At 47.1% G+C, this 18,073-nt stretch overlaps 3 protein-coding genes and 1 long non-coding RNA gene across 12 annotated transcripts in view; 2 read left to right on the forward strand and 2 right to left on the reverse strand.

The window, feature by feature from the left end:
* Positions 1 to 10,898, forward strand: part of tmcc3 (transmembrane and coiled-coil domain family 3) — a 24,653-nt gene extending 13,755 nt beyond the window's left edge. For both annotated transcript variants that reach the window (XM_088989343.1, XM_088989342.1), the window contains 5 exons: positions 5,280 to 5,429; positions 6,364 to 6,453; positions 6,533 to 7,170; positions 9,170 to 9,305; positions 9,370 to 10,898. In XM_088989343.1, coding sequence (XP_088845469.1) covers positions 5,322 to 5,429; positions 6,364 to 6,453; positions 6,533 to 7,170; positions 9,170 to 9,305; positions 9,370 to 9,675 — 1,278 coding nt within the window. In that variant the 5' untranslated portion in view covers positions 5,280 to 5,321 and the 3' untranslated portion in view covers positions 9,676 to 10,898. The remainder of the gene's footprint in view (positions 1 to 5,279; positions 5,430 to 6,363; positions 6,454 to 6,532; positions 7,171 to 9,169; positions 9,306 to 9,369) is intronic.
* Positions 10,334 to 12,417, reverse strand: LOC148881898 (uncharacterized). Its single transcript, XR_016113782.1, has 3 exons — positions 11,944 to 12,417; positions 11,519 to 11,848; positions 10,334 to 10,439 (listed from the first exon to the last, which is right to left on the reverse strand). It is a non-coding gene; the product is annotated as an uncharacterized LOC148881898 (long non-coding RNA).
* The window catches only part of LOC148881899 (potassium voltage-gated channel subfamily A member 1-like), a 17,987-nt gene continuing 11,474 nt past the window's right edge, over positions 11,561 to 18,073 (forward strand). For 3 of the 8 annotated variants that reach the window (XR_016113778.1, XR_016113779.1, XR_016113781.1), the window contains exons 1-4: positions 11,561 to 11,649; positions 12,424 to 12,487; positions 13,823 to 13,958; positions 14,027 to 14,104. The gene's annotated coding sequence lies outside the window, so the exon portion shown is untranslated. Of the gene's footprint in view, positions 11,650 to 12,423; positions 12,488 to 13,822; positions 14,105 to 16,713; positions 17,700 to 18,073 lie in introns of those variants that run through there. The other 5 variants (XR_016113780.1, XM_088989336.1, XM_088989338.1 and 2 more) reach the window with 5 other exon arrangements.
* Positions 14,009 to 18,073, reverse strand: part of LOC148881900 (potassium voltage-gated channel subfamily A member 5) — a 6,250-nt gene continuing 2,185 nt past the window's right edge. The window contains exon 3 of the mRNA XM_088989335.1: positions 14,009 to 14,144. The gene's annotated coding sequence lies outside the window, so the exon portion shown is untranslated. The remainder of the gene's footprint in view (positions 14,145 to 18,073) is intronic.

Here is an 18,073-nt window from a genome sequence, read left to right on the forward strand (position 1 = left end):
TTTCCATGTCGGCGAGTCGATTGAAACGCTTCATCTCACTTTGGCTACTCGATTACATTTCGGAGGCCGGAGGTTCCTTTTGACATTTGGACAGAATGTCCAATTATGGAGGATGCGTTCCCTCGCCGCTACAAAAAAAAATCAGGCGCGGGTGCTCTTGGGAATGAATCAAATGAAACGAATCGTTTCTTCAAGTTGCAATAAGCGAGGACTCTTTCTGTTGCTGACTGAGGAGTCGATGCAGACTTTGATCTGGACTGTCGGCGTCCCCGTGAGCCAAGATAAGAAGCTTCCCTTGAAGGAAACGGAGTCGCTCAACCGTGTTTGTCTCCTTATCAGGGCATCAATTGCAAATGGCCTTTGAATGCCTGTTTGCTTTCTTTCCTCCATTGTGGTGAACGTCTGACTCTACTGTGTCGCCCTCTGTTGGGCTGGAGTAGGATTGCGCACAATCATAATTTGGTGGCATTTCCATGAATAATAATAATAATAATGCATTTAACTTCTAAACGCCTTTCAAAACTCTCAAGGTCACTTTACAGTGACAGGATACATTCTTTTGTGGGTGAGTAGCGGCAGCCACACGCGCCAGCGTTCACTCAACACGGAAGTAACTCGAATAAATAGAAAGCGAGCTCGCTAACTAATATGGTGGGCCCCAAAAATGCAGGCAGACGGGAGGGGAGGAGCTGTGTGTATTTGACACATTGTATTATTTTGTAGTATTGTATTATATTATATTGTATTACATGATTGTATTTTATTAGTTTATTATGTTTGTTACAGCCATTATAATTGCCCTGCACACTGGGTCCGAGAGTACCGTCGTTTCATCTGTTGCTGTATGTCATGCATATTTGACAATAAAGCTGACTTTGACTTAAATAAAGTCACCAGGAACAAAATGTCAAACAAAGCCATCAGACCAGAAAGGTCCAAAGTAGCAAACAAAACCATCAGTCAAATATGACAAGATAAAAATACATGTTTTTTTAATTTATTTTTATTCATAATCATGATTTGGTTTTTTTAAAACGACCTTAAACAAGAGAAACGGGCGTCTTCCCGCCGTTTCAATGGATGTCGCGAGCGGTTTCTTGAACGCGGCCTCCAAAGCGACTTCACCCGCGAAGCGTGTAATGCTTTGCGGCTTCAGCCATTGAAAGGCAAGAAAAAAAAGCAGGGGGAGGAGTTTGGGGAGAGATTTGCGACCGACCGACCGATGGCTTCACTGCTGGGGTTTTTCATTCAGCTCCGTTGTCACGGCAACCGGGCTGATGCTTTTTTCCACACTGGCAGCGGACGGACGCCTGCTCTTTCGCTTCACGCACCCCCGTCGGCGGTCGTACGGAGATGTCGAAGGGACGCGGGGTCGGTGGCGACGGTTTAGGGCGCTAATGTGGGATAATCTGCTCGCCGTATACATACGCGCACGCACACACACACACACATACACGCACATCAGTGGCAGCCATATTGGGTGTGTGAGTAATACACTCAGGATTAAGAGAGGCGCAAATACTCAGTCTGTTAAAGTGATATCGACACAGACACTCACACATCCGATTCCGTGTGAGAAGCACATCCTAAATTTGATTTCAAAATCGTCTCCGTGAGGATGATAAATACACAAAAAAATATCACGTCACCTTTTTATTTAACAGTACATAAAAATAGTGCAAATTTCATTGATTTTTACCTCATACAAAATACATTTTTCTACCGGGGTTGCTGGGTAATCCTTTTCAGATTAAACTCTCGGGATTACAAGAGAAGTGTTTTTTTTTTCCTGCATGATCAGAATCAGAATCAGAATCATCTTTATTGCCAAGTATGTAGAACACACTAGGAATTTGTTTCCGGTAGAACACGCTGCACTAGTATCGCCGTCAAAAAAACTGCTAAGTGGCACTATACAGTTCCATTTTGGATGATGATTTGGTTTTTAAATCTGGCGGGCTGCGTGTTAGAGCGAATGAAAGCCAGGTGCCGTGGGCGTTCGCCGCTGTTTATTGAGCTCGTATTGTGAGTGTGGCTATTGTTGTTATATTAGCCGGCGACCGCATGTTGGATTGGATTGGATTAGCCTTCATTAGTTTTCCAGTAGAGGAAATTTACATTTCACAGCAGCAGAGTTATGCAAGCGAAAGGAAGAAGTAGAAAAACAAAATACAGGACCTGCAGTAAAGGCAGCCACTCTTGCGGCGCCATCTTGAAGTCATAAATAAAATAAATAAATGCACACATACACACACACATAAGTACATACATAAATACAGACATAAATACAGTGAGACCTCAATTTACGAACTTAATTGGTTCCCAGACAGAGTGTGTAAGGTGAAAAATGTGTATCTCAAAAAAAAAATCCCATAGGAAACCATTAAAATGGGAATAATCCGTTCCCGGGTTTCCATAAAATATACTTTTCAACTAAATAAGCCTTAAAACTACACAAAACATGCCTTATTCTATGTATAATAAATGTGCTAAAGAAATACACTGCGTTGTATCATAAAGTCACTTTATTTACATTTGTGAATGTAAATAAAGATGTTCTCGAACCATCCGTTACTGACTTTTTTTAATATCCTCAATAAGTGGCGAACTTCCAGGTTGGCGCATGGCGATATCGGCGTGAATTAGCCGTGCTTTCTCGCATAAAGTAGCTTTCCTCACGCTGTCGCCGGATAGCTGCTTTTCGTTAATCCAAATTAACAGAAGTTTTTCAAATTATTCGATTGCCCGAGACCGTCGCTTTGAGAGCACGGAAACACCTTTTGCAACAGACGCATCTTTGATGGCTTTTCTGTTCCGGACAATGGTAGCAATGGTTGACTTAGCATAGCCGTGCTCGGCCACTAAATCACACAAACGCACACATCGTTCGTGTTTTTCAATTATCTGCTTCTTCTCAGCGACTGTGATTTTATTTTGTGTCTTCTTGGGCTGAACACGAGCCTGTGCTGTTTTTTTTTTGGTCCCATCATAGTAAAATTATCAGCAAAAAGCTCCAAGTAGGCGATCGACGTGTGCATTCAATGAGACGGCTGGAGCGCTGTTCGGTCGTGTGCTTCCGCCGAAGATCACTCCGCTAGATCCGAAGGTCGTGTGCTTGATGGACCAGCCGTGGTGGGTGTGTATTATGAAAATAGTGCTTATTATAAGTTTTAATTTTCACAAATTTGACGTTCGTAAGATGAAAAGTTCGTAAGATAAGGTGTTCGTAAAGTTGAGGTCTCACTGTACATACATACATAAATACATACATACATACACACACACACACACACACATACATACACATACACATACACATACATACATACATAAATAAATAACTGATACAAAAAACACTGTCATTCAATCGTAAGCACTTTCTGCACCCGCTTCGTTGCATGAAGCAGTTCTAGATGAAAGGGGAGAGGTTCAAAGCGTCCTTTTCACCAGTGGATCGGGGACATCATGATGGAATGTGCACGTCTGCTACAAGATGAATGTTAAAAGCCAACCCTGTAGTATCTATTGACGAAAAGAGATTGTCTCACATCTCCTGTCCCACGTACTGTAAATCCGCTTCAATTCCAAGCCGCGACAGTTCCACATGCGCATACGACCTTTACGCTGAACAAAGCGAGGCTGTGAAAATGCTGCCCATTACAGTGGCAAAAAAAGCACAATCGCCCCACAGCTGTCCAGCGGTGACGGTCAAATGGCAACTACATTCCTCCTAATCAAAAACGGTGCTGGCGTATTTGTGCTGCCGAAAAGGCTGAGTGTCCTCCTTGAATGTCGTGGTCAAAAAATGCTGAAACCCAATCTTGGGTCAGCACTTGCTGATGGCTGCCTACACGGGCGCCATTTTGGACTTGTAATCCATGTCATGTTGCTAATATTTGGGTGGATTTTTAACTCTATGGCAAAATGCAATGGAAGCGCTATTCACGTGGATTCATTCCTGAGGCCCTCAATGCCCTCCTGTTTGGATGTCATTTACATGTTGTGTATCTTTTGTGTGTATGTATCCAACAGTTTACAGGATGTTCTCCTATGAAGCCGCTGCAGGCCTCTGACTCATTTCACCTCAAACTGTCCTTTTGTGGTTCCCAAATGAACTTTTCGCAACATTTCCAACCCTGTGTGTGAGCGTGGCCCGAATTTAAATGTGCTCTTAATTTAGACGCAGACACCTTAACGTGTGCGCTCCTTTGGCAGAACAGCTTCTTCCATCTTCGTTTTTGGCACAGGCGTTGATTTATTTATCTATATTTTCCCTTGCTTTTAATGAAGTGAAGTAGCCGAGCCGCCACGTCGCTTTTTCTGCCGGGCTCGTTTGAGTAAAAAGTGCTATTAGCGCTAATGAAGAGGCGTCTAAATGCGTTCGTCGGCGTGAATATATTCGTTCCCTTCGCCGCTAAAAGTGGCTAAAAGATGATGTGAAAATGTCTCATGCGAAAGAAAAACCTCCCGGATGTCAAAACTTTTCATTCTAGCCCTGGTATCTATTTTAAACAACACGTAACATCTGACTTACGACAGAGTTCCGTTCCGACCAAACGGTCATAAGTCAAAATGGTCGTAAGTCGAAATCCATTCAAAATGTTGAATAGAGACCTGGAGGCCACAAGCGCCAGCATTCACGCAACCTGGAAGCAACTCAAATAGATAGAAAGCTAGCTATATAGCTAATACATAGCTAGCTAGATAGCTGGCCAGGGAGCTAGATATCAAATAGCTAGCTAGCGAGGAGTCAGCTAAATAGCTGGATAGCGAGGTAAATCTTCCTCTTTTCCATGTGGCTGCCGCTGCTCAACCACAGAAAAACTTATCCTTTGACTGTAAAGTGACCTTGAGAGTTTTGAAAGACACTTATAAATGAAATGTATGATTATTATTATCATAAATGACAAGTCGAAATCCATTCAAAATTGAGAATAAAGACTCAGAGGCTAAATGACTGGCAAACTCCCCCCCTCTGGTGCTGTCACACAGTCGATTGCTGCGCGAGAGTGAGATACTGGCTGGCTCGCCAAAATTGTTGTACGCGTTGCCGGCCTGCTAGCGTGTTGCGGTGCTAAGCGTAGAATTAAAAATGTAAAAATAGGGTCTGGAGGTCGTGGTCGTAAGTCGGATGTTACCTGTATTGATGACGTTTGACCTAGATGCAACTCTACATACTGACTTACCTGTAGACTATAAAATAAATAGATTCATTTTAAAAAATGTTTAAATTCCTGCAATTAATGTATTTTTTTTATACCCTTCCGACATGCGTCCAGGCAGAACGTAGCGGCTGCGATGTCCTCAGCATCCCGGTGCCCATGCGGCGCGGCGGTTCCGAGTCCAACCTGGACGTGGTGGACGGCGTGGGCCTGGATTTCAACAAAGGGGCGCTCGGCATCGACATCCTGCAGCAGAAGATCCTCAAGGTCGGCGGCATTGCCACTTTTCAGCTTTTAAGAACCGGAACCAGATTCCGCCCGCGTCCACGTATGATGAGAAAAGTTGAAATAGTTCAACTGTAGATCCCTCAAAAGTCAGATGCATTTAAAGGACAACCGACACCATTTTTTGGTTTCCTAAGTGACATCAGAAAAATGTTTGATAGCATCTAAAATACCCCAAAACACGTTTTTAGTCAAATGAAAAACACCAATAAAAATGACTTAAAGTATCCCAAAACTGCCACAAAGTGAACTCTTTGTTCGTGACGTCACGTCAAAAACTGCCTCGCTCCAGAATCAAAACAATGTCTTCAGAGAGTTCCGATTCGGAAAAAGATGCTTTCTTGTTCCTCATCCAGTTATGAATAGGATTCAAATAGTTCTGAAGAGGAAAGCATAAATGTTTGCCATCGATTCAAGAAGTCCTTCCGTGTCAATTCGAGCCGTCTGGATTCCAATGTAGCGCCCAGAGAATGCACCAGATGGCTCACAAGCTCCGTTGCAAAAGGCTGATTTGTCCGCTGGGAATTTGTGTCAACTTACATCTTCTTTATGCGTGTTACCGCAATTGGCTGCGACACACAACGATTCACCACTGTCGCTTTATTTATATAGTTTATAACTTTGCCATCAACGTGGCGTTTTCAGATGAAAAAAAATGACCCAGAATGCATTGTGTGTGGCTTTCTCGGTCAGGGGCGTTCCCTCCGTGACGTCACGTCAGGCATCGTCATCGACTCGAAAACAAGACTTCTTTGTAATCTTTGTAAAATGCGCTCAGTAGAAGTGATTTTACAAATTATGGACACAACTTGTCCGCAGGCGTCGGTTGTCCTTTAAAGACGAGATTATTTTGATGATGGGTGGAGCTTAGTAGCGCATGCTTGGTCGTCATGGAAATGGTCCTTGGTGCTTTTAGGTGACTGAGCAGATCAAGGTGGAGCAGACGGCACGGGACCAGAACGTGGCCGAGTACCTGAAGTTGGTCAACAATGCCGATAAGCAGCAGGTGGGCGAGGAGGAGGCGTTTGTACAGTTAGAAAATCGTCCCGCCGTGGAAATTGAATGGAAATTTCCCGCCGCCGCAGATGGTCCGCATCCGCCAGGTGTTTGAGAAGAAGAACCGCAAGTCGGCGCACTCCATCGGCAGGCTGCAAAGGAAGCTGGAACAGTACCACCGCCGCGCCCGCGACAGCGAGGCCGACGGCAAGCACGGCCACAAAGACGGCGCCAGGGACTCGGGGGGCCACGGCAAAGAGGTCGCCGCCTCGGGTCGCCACCCCGCCCTGGACAAGGTCAAAACCGTGGGACCGGGGGTGTCGCTCTCGCCGCCGTTTTTCTTCAACAAGTCCCGCGGCTTGGCCAGCCTCATCCGGAACAAGTACGGCAGCGCCGACAACATCGCGCACCTCAAGAGCTTGGACGCCGGCTCGGGGCTGCGCGGCCTGGGCGGCAGCGCCACCACCATGGCCAAAGCCGGGAAGTACCACAGCGACGACGAGTGCTCCAGTGGGACTTCGGTCTCCGCCGACTCCAACGGAAACCCGGCCGGGGGCTCGGCGACCGCGCCCGACGCCGGCAGCGGACGTCTAGCCGAGGCCTTGGAGATGGTGCGCGACGTGCGCGAGGCTCAGACGCGGCTTGGCGACCACATGGAGGCACTCAACGCGCAGTTTCAACGAGACTACGGATACATCACTCAGGTGTTGCAGGAAGAGCGCTACAGGCAAGTAGCATGGGTGTTCAAGTCGAGGCCCGGGGGCCAAATCTGGGCCGCCGCCGCCTCATTTTATTCGCGAAAGCAAATTGAACTTGATGCTTGCTAAATTTTAAATTGTCTAATGTAAACCACAGTAAAAGTCATTATTTCTAACTTCAGATTTGAAAGCTCAACTCATTCCCTGCCATTCACGGATTTATTCAGGAATTTAAAATGTGATGTAAAGCGACTTTTGGAGCCTTTGTCTTGACATTTGACCGACTGCGCAATTCGGATTTCAACAAAGCTTTCGCTCAATTAACTCATTCATTGCCACTCACAAATGTATTCGGGAATTTAAAATACAGTAAAGTCTGGTTATATCGATAGTCCCGCTTATTACGATACTTTTTCTATGCACGCAAGGAGAAAATTACATGCGCGCAGGGTCGGATATATCGATAGTCCCGGTTATATCGATATTTTTCGGACTCCCGAGAATATCGATATAACGAGACTTTACTGTATAATGTAGGGCGTCTTTTTTTCAGTTTGGGTGCCGATATAGCGCTGGCTATGGCCTCTGGCAATGTTTTTCCCTTCCACAAAGGGGGCAGCATTTCCCTTTTTTCCCATGTTAGCGCTTTGTTATAGCTTCACCACGATATAAACCAATATGTACACAGGTAACATCCGACTTACGACCACCCGTACTTACAACCATGACCTCCAGACCCTATTTTTTAACATTTTAATTCTACACCTGCACCGCAACGCGTTAGCAGGCCGGCAACGTGTCGGACAATTTTGGCCAGCCAGCCAGCCGTCTCACACTCGCACAAACAATCAACCGTGTGATGGCACCAGGGGGAGTTTGCGTGTCATTTATAATAATTATAAAATTTATAAGCGCATTTCAAAACTCTCAAGGTCACTATTACAGTCAGAGAAGTTTTTCTGTGGGTGAGCAGCGGCAGCTACACGGAAAAGAGGAAGATTTACCTAGCTATCCAGCTATCTAGCTGGCTTCTTGCTAGCTAGCTATTTGCTATCTAGCTCCCTGACCAGCCATCTAGCTAGCTATGTATTAGCTATCTAGTTAGCTTTCTATCTATTTGAGTTACTTTCGGGTTGAGCGAACGCTGGCGCGTGTGGCCTCCGGGTCTCTATTCAACATTTTGAATGGCTTTCGACTTACGACCATTTTGACTTACGACCGTTTGGTCGGAACGGAACTCGGCCGTAAGTCGGATGTTACCTGTATATTGCATTGTGTTTTTGGACGGCCGCCCTCATTTCAAGCTCAGATAACTCCAGGACCGTATAATTTAGGAATTAACTATTAGTCCTAGTCCTAAAAGTCAATATTCTATGGGTCCTGGAATTCGAGTGACAATAACAAAAACCTTGGCACTGGGGTGGGCACATTTTTGCACGTCTGGCAGTGAATGAGTTAATTTGTTGTGCGCACTATATTTAATATGTGCAGGGGATGAAACATTCTGATGACTTCCTGATAGAGATTAGACAGAATAAGAAGTTATCATATTTAAAGGTTTCATGCTGTGATATGCTTCGTCAACATGTGTGACTCGAATACACAATAGAAGCACAGAAAACCTGGGGTCAATCTGAGGTCAACAGACACAGCAAATTAAACTGTCATCTTCATCTAGGAGATCTGGCCTTGGACAGAATTTAGGACTTTGGGAAACAGAAGCAATTTACGACTTGAAAGTCCTTCACAGGAAGAGCTCATTGGCCAAGTTACAAATGTATCAGTTTGTGAAAAAGACAATGTTTTATTTCTTACAGCTGTTCGTGCTTCGAACTCAAGAGGTGTGGTATTCTAATCAAGAAAACAGTTTTACTCATGTATCACTTTAATTTGCATATTCCCTCAATAAATAGGAAACCGCAACGACAATGTGACAATGTGGCCCGTGGCAAAACAATGACTGACACCCTTGGTTTATATGTTATCGATGTATAAATACGCGCCTGACCTCTGTTTTGGGGGCATCAGGTACGAGCGCCTGGAGGACCAACTGAACGACCTGACGGAGCTCCACCAGCACGAAACCAGCAACCTGAAGCAGGAGTTGGCCAGCATTGAGGAAAAGGTGGCCTACCAAGCCTACGAGAGGGCCCGGGACATCCAGGTAAGCGGTACCGACGCGACTCTGCCCCCCCCCCCGTGGTGAACCAACGTCTTTGCGCCTTCAGGAGGTTCTGGAGTCCTGCCAGACTCGCGTCTCCAAGTTGGAACTTCAGCAGCAGCAGCAACAGCAAACGGTGCAGTTGGAGAACGCCGACGCCAAGGTGCTACTGGGCAAGTGCATCAACATCATGCTGGCCTTCGCCACCGTCATCCTGGTGTGCGTTTCCACGGCGGCCAAATTCGCCGCCCCGCTACTGCGTAGCCGCCTGCGCCTGGTCCTCACCTGTGTGGGTGTGTCCCTACTGGCGCTGTTGTGGAAGAACTGGGAGCACCTGCAATGCGCCCTGGAACGACTACTACTGCCGCACTGAGGCCGCCGCGCCGCTCGCTCCGAGCTGGAAATGTTTCAGCTGTTTACATTTAGCTTTTGACAGCAGCACGCGTTCGCCGTCACGCTGGGGACGACGGAACACATTTCCAAACCACCTCCGTCCGTCCACGAAGAAGCTAAAGAATGAACTGGTCACGATGCTGCCTTTGGAAAAGACTGACGTCGCCTGCCATCTTGTTTGCACCAAAATTGGCGACCTGTATGCGGGTATTTCTTATGCTAGTTAGCTAATTGATATATACAGTAGATAGCTGATATGTCAGCTAGCTAGTTGATATATAAAGTAGATAGCTGATATGTCAGCGAGCTAGCTGATAGATACAGTGGATAGCTGATATGTCAGCGAGCTAGCTGATGTCAGCTAGCTAGCATGCGTGTCAAACAGGATGCGGCGCGGTCCCGACGATGTGAACGTGCCTCGCCGCTGCTCCAGTCGATGATTTGAAGCGCGGTGACTTACTTTGAGATCCATAGAGACTGGCTCCCTCGTCCCGGTGACGATGCGGAGGATGAGGTCATCATCTGAAAGATAAAGGCATCCATCCAGCTGACCTTCGCCGACCGGAGGTCAGCGGCGATGCCGCTTACGTCTTTGTCAGCACGGTGCGGCGGGAAGACGGACGGATGGCTGTAGTAGAGGCCGCCCGGTAGTCGCCCTCTAGACCCGCCTCCGTGAACTTGTCCCGGTTTGCCCCGAACATGGCCGCCGCGTCACATGGCGCAACCCCGAATATCAGGTCCGGCCTACATTGGAGGAGACACAACCTCAACCACGAGTTGAGAGTTGTTGAGTTGTTGTTTTGATCTTTTACATGCGACTGGTTTTGGTTGGTTTTCCCCACTAATTTTCAACTCATTTGGATGCATTTGTGATCGCCTGCGACTGCTTGTTGACCGATCTGTCATTTGAACAGTGACGTCACGCGGCAGACTAGCAATTCCATCTGCTCCATTCATTTCCCAGATCTGTTTTGATTGGATTTTTCTTTCAAGGGGAGTTGAAAGCAAAAACAAAGCCCAACAAACTCTTTTTTTGGAGTTTGCTTTTGCTGCAACTCGCTCAACCGCTAGCACGTTTTTGTCACGGTTAATCGTACCTGTCAACGTATACGTTTTCCCCGTATTTTATAAGTTTTTTTTTTTTTTTCATGAGTTTGAATTGTGTACGCCGTATAACAACTTTTATACAATCCAAAAAATGTCTGTGGTTATCGAGTCTTTGTCTATGAAGCATGATATGCGCATGCGCGTCACATTGTTTTCGTTTGATTTTGTATTTCCGTTTCTGTATTTGAAGTCCGGCATTTGTGTTGCAATCGAGGAATCAACTAGTTATAACGTAGAAGTAAGCATGGGAGAACCGCCAAGTCAGAAGAGAAAAACTCCACCAAAAAGAATGGCAAAGTCTTGCCAAAAGCAAGTCTCGTGTTCCATTGACCAAACACTTTGTATCTCGTGCTGATCCAGCGGGTTGTGTTTGTAAGGTTTATTATCGCTTAATAAGGGGAATTGCAATCATTAATAAGGGGAGCAAAAGTAATACTGGATCTTATGTCTATATTTTTTATCGCTGCGTACGGTCGATTATGAAAGCATATTGTGCGCATGCGTGGTAGACTGCATTTCCGCTCGCGTTAGCGTTTTTTTTTATCATTTCAAATAATGTACGGCGTACTACAACTTTGATACGGTAATTGTAATCATTTATATCGGCAGCTATTAGCCAAGGTTGACAGGTATGCGGTTTTTAGTTGAGGCCAGAGACACCTCCGGTCATGCTGCCGGCGTTTATTTGGCGATCAACATGGCGGCGTGGGTCTCACCTGACGCGAAGATCGGTCAGGTGACAATGTGGGCGTGGCTTGGTTGACTCGCGAGGACCAGACGAGCGAAGGCAAGCCGCGAGCAAACAAACAGAAAACGTGCCCTCCGGGCTCAAGTGCTTCGAAAGGAGGTGAGCTGCCCGACAGGGCTCCAATTCTTTCAAGTTGGCGCCAGGTGGCGGCAGCTTCACGTGAGGCGCCGCAACCCGGAGCCACGCTGACTTTACGTCCAACAAAAGGCTCTGGAGAGCTCGTGGCGGGAGAAAGGTCACTGAGTACGCGGAGTGCCCCGCGGATTCAGTCATCAGTCGATTCGCTCGGGAAAGGAAACTACGCGCAGTGGGGAAATGTAAAAGACACAGATATTTGTATAGTTTTCAATACATGTCATTATAAAGAAAAGAATAACATAAAAAAGAGCTCACCGCATCAATCTTTCTTCGCCGCTATTTTCAAGATGGCCGACATTGCTTTCTTAGCGCAAAGCATGCTGGGAGATGTAGTTGGGACTCTTCCACGCCGTTTAACGTTTGAATCGGAACCGTTTCCACCAAATTGACGCCATTTGACTCGACCGTATGTCGTTGACGCCATTTTAAAAGATGATAAAATACGCAGTCAAGTTTTGAATTTAGCAAAACACTTAGTTCAGTTTTCTTTGTTAAGTACTGTATATGTTACGTATGATTGAGTTGACTACAACGGAATAGAGAAGGGTGCAATTTACAGTTGATTTTTACTCATGATAAGGATTTGACTCAGTGCCCGCTACTTGTACGCACTATTTTATATATAGTGGTCCATTGGTTCCGGAAAAAAATGTTTTCACCAAAAAAATGTAAGCAAGGGTGGGGTTTCCTTGTAAATCCCCTAAAAATCCTTGATTCTTCTTCTTTTCCCCTCAGGGGTCACCACAGCAAATCAATGTCTTCCATCTGCAGAGGTTTGACCAGAGTAAAGAATAAAATGGTAATTTCCTCATTTTTGTTTCATGTTCTCCCTTACAAGTTAAGCTTTTTAGTACAGAAGAGCATTAGGGCCAGGTTGAAATTTTTTTTTTTTTTTACAGATGGGGTATTATTCTGACAAAAAAAAGGTGCACATTTCAAACTTTCAAATTTGCTAGATTTAAAGTCACAAGTTTACTAGATTTAAATGTTTAAAAAAAAAAAAATCGGAGTTTGAGATCATCATTCGGTCGTGCGGTGGTGTAGCAGCCTAATGTTCTTCCGTAGCTGACAGGTACGGTCTTGCTGAAATGGACGAGTTCATCAGTTGGTACTTTGAGATCGGGTTTAGTAACAAAGAGATTATTCAAATCTTGGCACAGAATCACAATATTGGGATTTTTATCCAGACTTTGAAGAGGCGCTGTCATAAATTCGGTCGCGGCCAAAAGTATTGACATTTTATACGTAGTTAGGTCATGAAAACCTGATAAAATACATGAATTACGCCAAAACTACAACTCCACATATACCCACTTCTGTTCTGCAAATTATCTCGTCTCACAAGGCTGCTAACGCTAACCCACCGCACGAGTGAATGATGTACAGTGATCCCTCGCTACTTCCGTTTGAAGTGATTTTTTTTTAGGGGGAAAAAAAACGTTTTTTTTTTTTTTTTTTTTAATTAATGGCATGCAAATGTGCAAAGAAACAAAGTAAAAGAAACAACACTGCAAACAAAGCAGAATAAAATCAAACACACTGGCTTTGAACAGCTCATGGAGCATTCTGCTTCTAGGAATCGGGCCATGTTGGTTTGTAATAATCTTGCTAAAAAAAGAGAGTTCCAAAAACAATGTTCTTCTCGGAGAAAGACTCCTTCAGTAGAAAAAAAAACCCGCGAGAGCGCAGCGGAGTTAGGACGAACGAATAGGCGCTGCAGCAAAATATTGCTTTACAACACCGTTCTTTAAACTATTCAAAAAGAGGTTTTTATTCATTTTTCTCGAGCAACTGCACAGAGAACGACGGGCGGACGAGGCGCTGATTTTATTCGATCGACAAACATTTGAACACGGGGCGCGCGCGCAGACACCAACAACGTTTGGCTTTTTCGCACCTATTTGGCAGCGTCGTTAAGCGGGTTGGAGGGAGGTGTCGTTAATTAAAGGGAGCGACCGCATGGGACTGGAGTGGTGCGCCCAAACATGCGTTTGGCGTCCGTCTCACATTAACCAGGGAGAGCATGCACACCAAAGACAAACAGAAACAGCGACAAGAAGGGCAAGTCAGATGAATCAAACGCACGCTTTTCTTGTGAAAATGTTTTTCTCTCTCTGTCTCTGTTTTTGAGCAGCACCTTTCGGGATATTGACGTGTGGGATTCGGGAAGTGCAAAGGAGGAGGCCACGCGGCATAGAAAGAGTCTGAAAATCCCGGGTGTCGCCGTATGCAGCAGGGGCGCGGAAATCTTCATGCCGTCGTCCGACGTGGTATGGCTTTTCGAAAAGAAACCCCAAAAGAAAATAGAAGGTGTCGGTCCATCTGCTTCTTGTTTCAGACGGCGGCCGCGGCGAGTCTCCCCTTCCACCTCCTCGCCGGCCTCCGATTGGCTGAAAGGCACACAGGTCCGGAAGAGGTGGGTCGTGCGGCGGGTGGGGGTTGCGAGGTGCTCCGCTCTGTGGGGAGGCACAAGTAGCACCTATGTTGAACGTAATAATAATAATACATTTCATTTATAAGCGCCTTTCAAAACTCTCAAGGTCACTTTACAGTCACAGGATACGTTTTTTCTGTGGGTGAGCAGCGGCAGCCACACGTGCCAGCATTCACTCAACCCAGAAGTAACTCAGAATCGATGTTACGAATGTTGGGAGGAAGTGATTTCCAGAGTTTGGGGGCAGAGCAGCTGAAAGCTCTGTCCCCCATTGTGCTGAGATAGGCGGGGGGCGCACACAGAGGTGGAGAGAGAAAGATGATCTGAGGGAATAAAAAATTCAAGAAGGTCAGATAGGTATGGTTCATATCCTGTATCAAAAGCCACCTATTTAAAATTGCATTTTCTGTGGAGCTCTTTCTCTTGTTTCTATTTATAATTGTATTTTATTTTGTGATTGTATATTATTTATTATAGTACCTATTGTTGTCTATGACTGTAAAGTGTCCTTGAGAGCTTTGAAAAGCACTTGTTGTTATAGATAGAAAGCTAGCGAGCTAACCAATAGATAGCTAATAGTTAGCTAGCTAGACAGGTAGCCAGCCAGCTATTAGCTATATAGCTAATAGATAGCTAGCGAGATAGCCGGCCAGGGAGCTAGATAGCAATTCTACATAGCGGTTTTGACTTTATGAATCGGATCGCGTTCCGCAGGCCGCTGCCATCCCAGCAGGCCTCCTGTGTTCACCCCCGTTCACTCCTGTCCCTTACGCGACCTGACCCCTGTACGTTCTGCTTCATGTCCACTGGACCTTTTTCATAATCGGCATTCTGGGGCCTTCCGTCCCTCCACGGCCTTGGAATGAACGGCACTTGGTTGTACGTCCTGGAATTGAAGTGCTTTCTGTCACGCGATGTGCGCGCGACTCCAAACTACGTCCCCACCGCGGTAGCTCCCCACCCGTGATCCCACGTGCCGCTTTTACTGGACAGCGCGCCGCTCGCGTCGACGCTCTGTCCTGGAGTGCTGAGCGGTCTGGTCCCTGTTATTTTGGCCCCTCTGCGCGTCTTCCAGGAAGTTAATCCGTAGCGTTTCGGCAGATGGCGGCGTCCACCCCCGTCCACCCCCCCCCACACCGCCCTGCCGCGCCAGTTATGAATGATTGCACGCTCCACGGCATTAACTTGGGATCTCTTTAATCCTGCGCAGCATATGCAAGGCCCGCTGGGACAAATCCAGCCTGACCTGCCCGCCGCCTCCCCCCCTGGGCTTTCACGCCAGCACTGTCCAAAGACCTAAATAGTTCCCTCAAAAGCCCAATAACACCCCCCACCCCTCCTCCACGATGTCCTCTGCTGCCACGCAAACGGGAGAATGAGTGAACATATACAGTGATACCTCGGTTCACGAACCCCCTGGCTTACAAACTTTTCGTTTATGAACGTTAAATTTATGAACATTTTACCTTGGCATACAAACTTTTTCGGGATACACACGGAGCTGCCACAATGCACTCGGCCTGATGATTTACCAATCGAGGTATGGAAGTATCTTGGAGAGGTGGCGGTGGTGTTCCTGACTGGGTTATTCAACAAGAACTTAGATGGTGAACACATGCCTGAAGAATGGAGACAAAGTGTACTGGTGTCCATTTTTAAGAACAAAGGAGATGTGCAGAGTTGTACTAACTACAGAGGAATACAGTTGATGAGCCATACAATGAAAGTCTGGCAAAGAGTAGTTGAAGCTAGACTAAGAGCAGAAGTGAACATTTGTGAGCAGCAGTATGGCTTCATGCCAAAAAAGAGTACGACAGATGTTTGCTTTAAGAATGCTGATAGAGAAGTACAGAGAAGGTCAGGAGGAATTGCATTGTGTCTTTGTAGATCTGGAGAAAGCGTACGACAGGGTGTCCAGAGAAGAGCTGTGGCATTGCATGAGGAAGTCTGGAGTGACGGAAAAGTATGTCAGAGTGGTGCAAGACATGTATCATGACTGTAAGACAGTTGTGAGGTGCGCTGTCGGTATGACTGAGGAATTCAAGGTGGAGGTGGGACTCCACCAGGGTCAGCTCTGAGCCCCTTCTTGTTTGCTATGGTGATGGACAGGCTGACAGACGATGTTAGACAAGAATCCCCTTGGACCATGATGTTTGCAGATGATGACATTGTGATCTGTAGCGAGAACAGGTGGCGGAGAAGCTAGAGATGTGGAGATATGCCCTGGAAAGGAGAGGAATGAAGATCAGTCGCAGCAAGATGGAATACACGTGTGTGAATGAGAGGGATCCAAGTGCAAGAGTGATGCTACAGGGAGAAGAGATAAAGAAGGTGGAGGATTTTACATACTTGGGGTCAACTGTCCAGAGCAATGGAGAGTGTGGAAAAGAGGTGAAGAAGCGTGTCCAGGCAGGCTGGAGCGGCTGGAGAAAAATGCCAGGTGTGATGTGTGATAGGAGGGTTTCAGCTAGGATGAAAGGAAAAGTGTATAAAACTGTGGTGAGAGCATCCATGATGTTTGGACTGGAGACAGCGCCACTGAAGAAAAGATAGGAAGCAGAGCTGGAGGTAGCAAAGGTGAAGATGTTGAGGTTTTCTTTGGGAGTGACCAGGTTGGAAAGGATCAGGAAGGAGTACATTCGAGGGACAGCTCATGTTCGAGGCTTTGGAGAGAAAGTCAGACTGAGATGGTTTGGACGTGTCCAGAGGAGAGAGAGCGACTATATCGGGAGAAGGATGCTGAGCCTTGAACTTCCAGGCAGGAGACCGAGAGGAAGACCCAAGAGGAGGTTTATGGATGTGGTTATAGAGGTCATGAAGGTAGCTGGTGTGAGAGAAGAGGATGCACAAAACCGGGGTAGGTGGAGGACATTGATTCGCTGTGGCGACCCCTGAGGGGAAAAGCCGAAAGGAAAAGAAGAAGAGGGAAGAAGACGATCAGGGAAGCGGAAAAGCGGGACGCGGTGGCGTGGACGTTATCTGAGTTGATGCCTGAGCGCTCGCGTTCGTCGCCGCGTGCCAGCGGCCGTCGTCGGCCCACGTGACATTCGCTAATTATACACCATAACTGACCCGCCCCCTCAAAACCCCCGTTTGCCTGCGCGTCGTCAGGTGTGCGTGCATGCGTGTGAATGTGCCTGCGCGCACGCGCAAAAAGGCCTGTTCCCGCACACCCACATGCGTGTGGTTTGTGTTTTTGTGTGCGCGCGTGTGATGTTTGCGTGATGTACGGACGGGGGCGGGCGCTTGATTGCTCCGTGCGTGGTCATTTGTTGGTGCGTGTGCTCCGCTGAGTGCCGCCGGACTCACTTACATAAGAGTGGCCTTGTGGGTCGTGGCTTGGTGACATCATTACCAAGCCACGACGTCACACGGAGAGGACGCCATCAAACGGCGTTCCTTTGCCCATCGTCTTCGCCGCCATCTTTGTGAGCTTGGCGCGCGCGTTATGTAACATCCTGCTCGCGGGCGCCGCTTCGCCAACCCCGATGAGAGCGCCTGACGAGTCGCACAAGGAAAGCGGACGCGGTCTCCTCCGGTTTCCGCTTACTCCCACCGCACAAGTCGTCGCCCGCACGTGCGTGCGCACCCTTGGCGATTTGCGGTTGGTTTTGTGGGCGCGCGTGCCCCTGTTTTCGTGTGTTTGTACGGATGGCGTGCGCACGGCGGAGATTAGGGAAATAAAGTGAGGGATTAAAGGCAGTTTTAGCGTTGGCGGCCGAAGCAGGCGTACATCGCTCGACGGCTTTGACGAGATCTTTTCAAGTTTTCTAATCTCCGACGCCGCACGTTGGTGCCGTGCCAGGCCATCCTGTTTGCACGGCGTGCGTTGCCATCAAAGCGACTCGAGAGGTTGCCGGCCGCCGGCCACGTGACGCCGCCCTCTTGCGATGAGGATGACGGCGTGAATCCATCTGTGCCATCGCGCCGTGCGTTCGGGAGTGTGAAAGC

This window comes from Hippocampus bargibanti, linkage group LG22, assembly GCF_051943395.1.
Source record: "Hippocampus bargibanti isolate YZ-2025 linkage group LG22, ASM5194339v1, whole genome shotgun sequence".
Lineage (NCBI taxonomy): Eukaryota > Metazoa > Chordata > Actinopteri > Syngnathiformes > Syngnathidae > Hippocampus > Hippocampus bargibanti.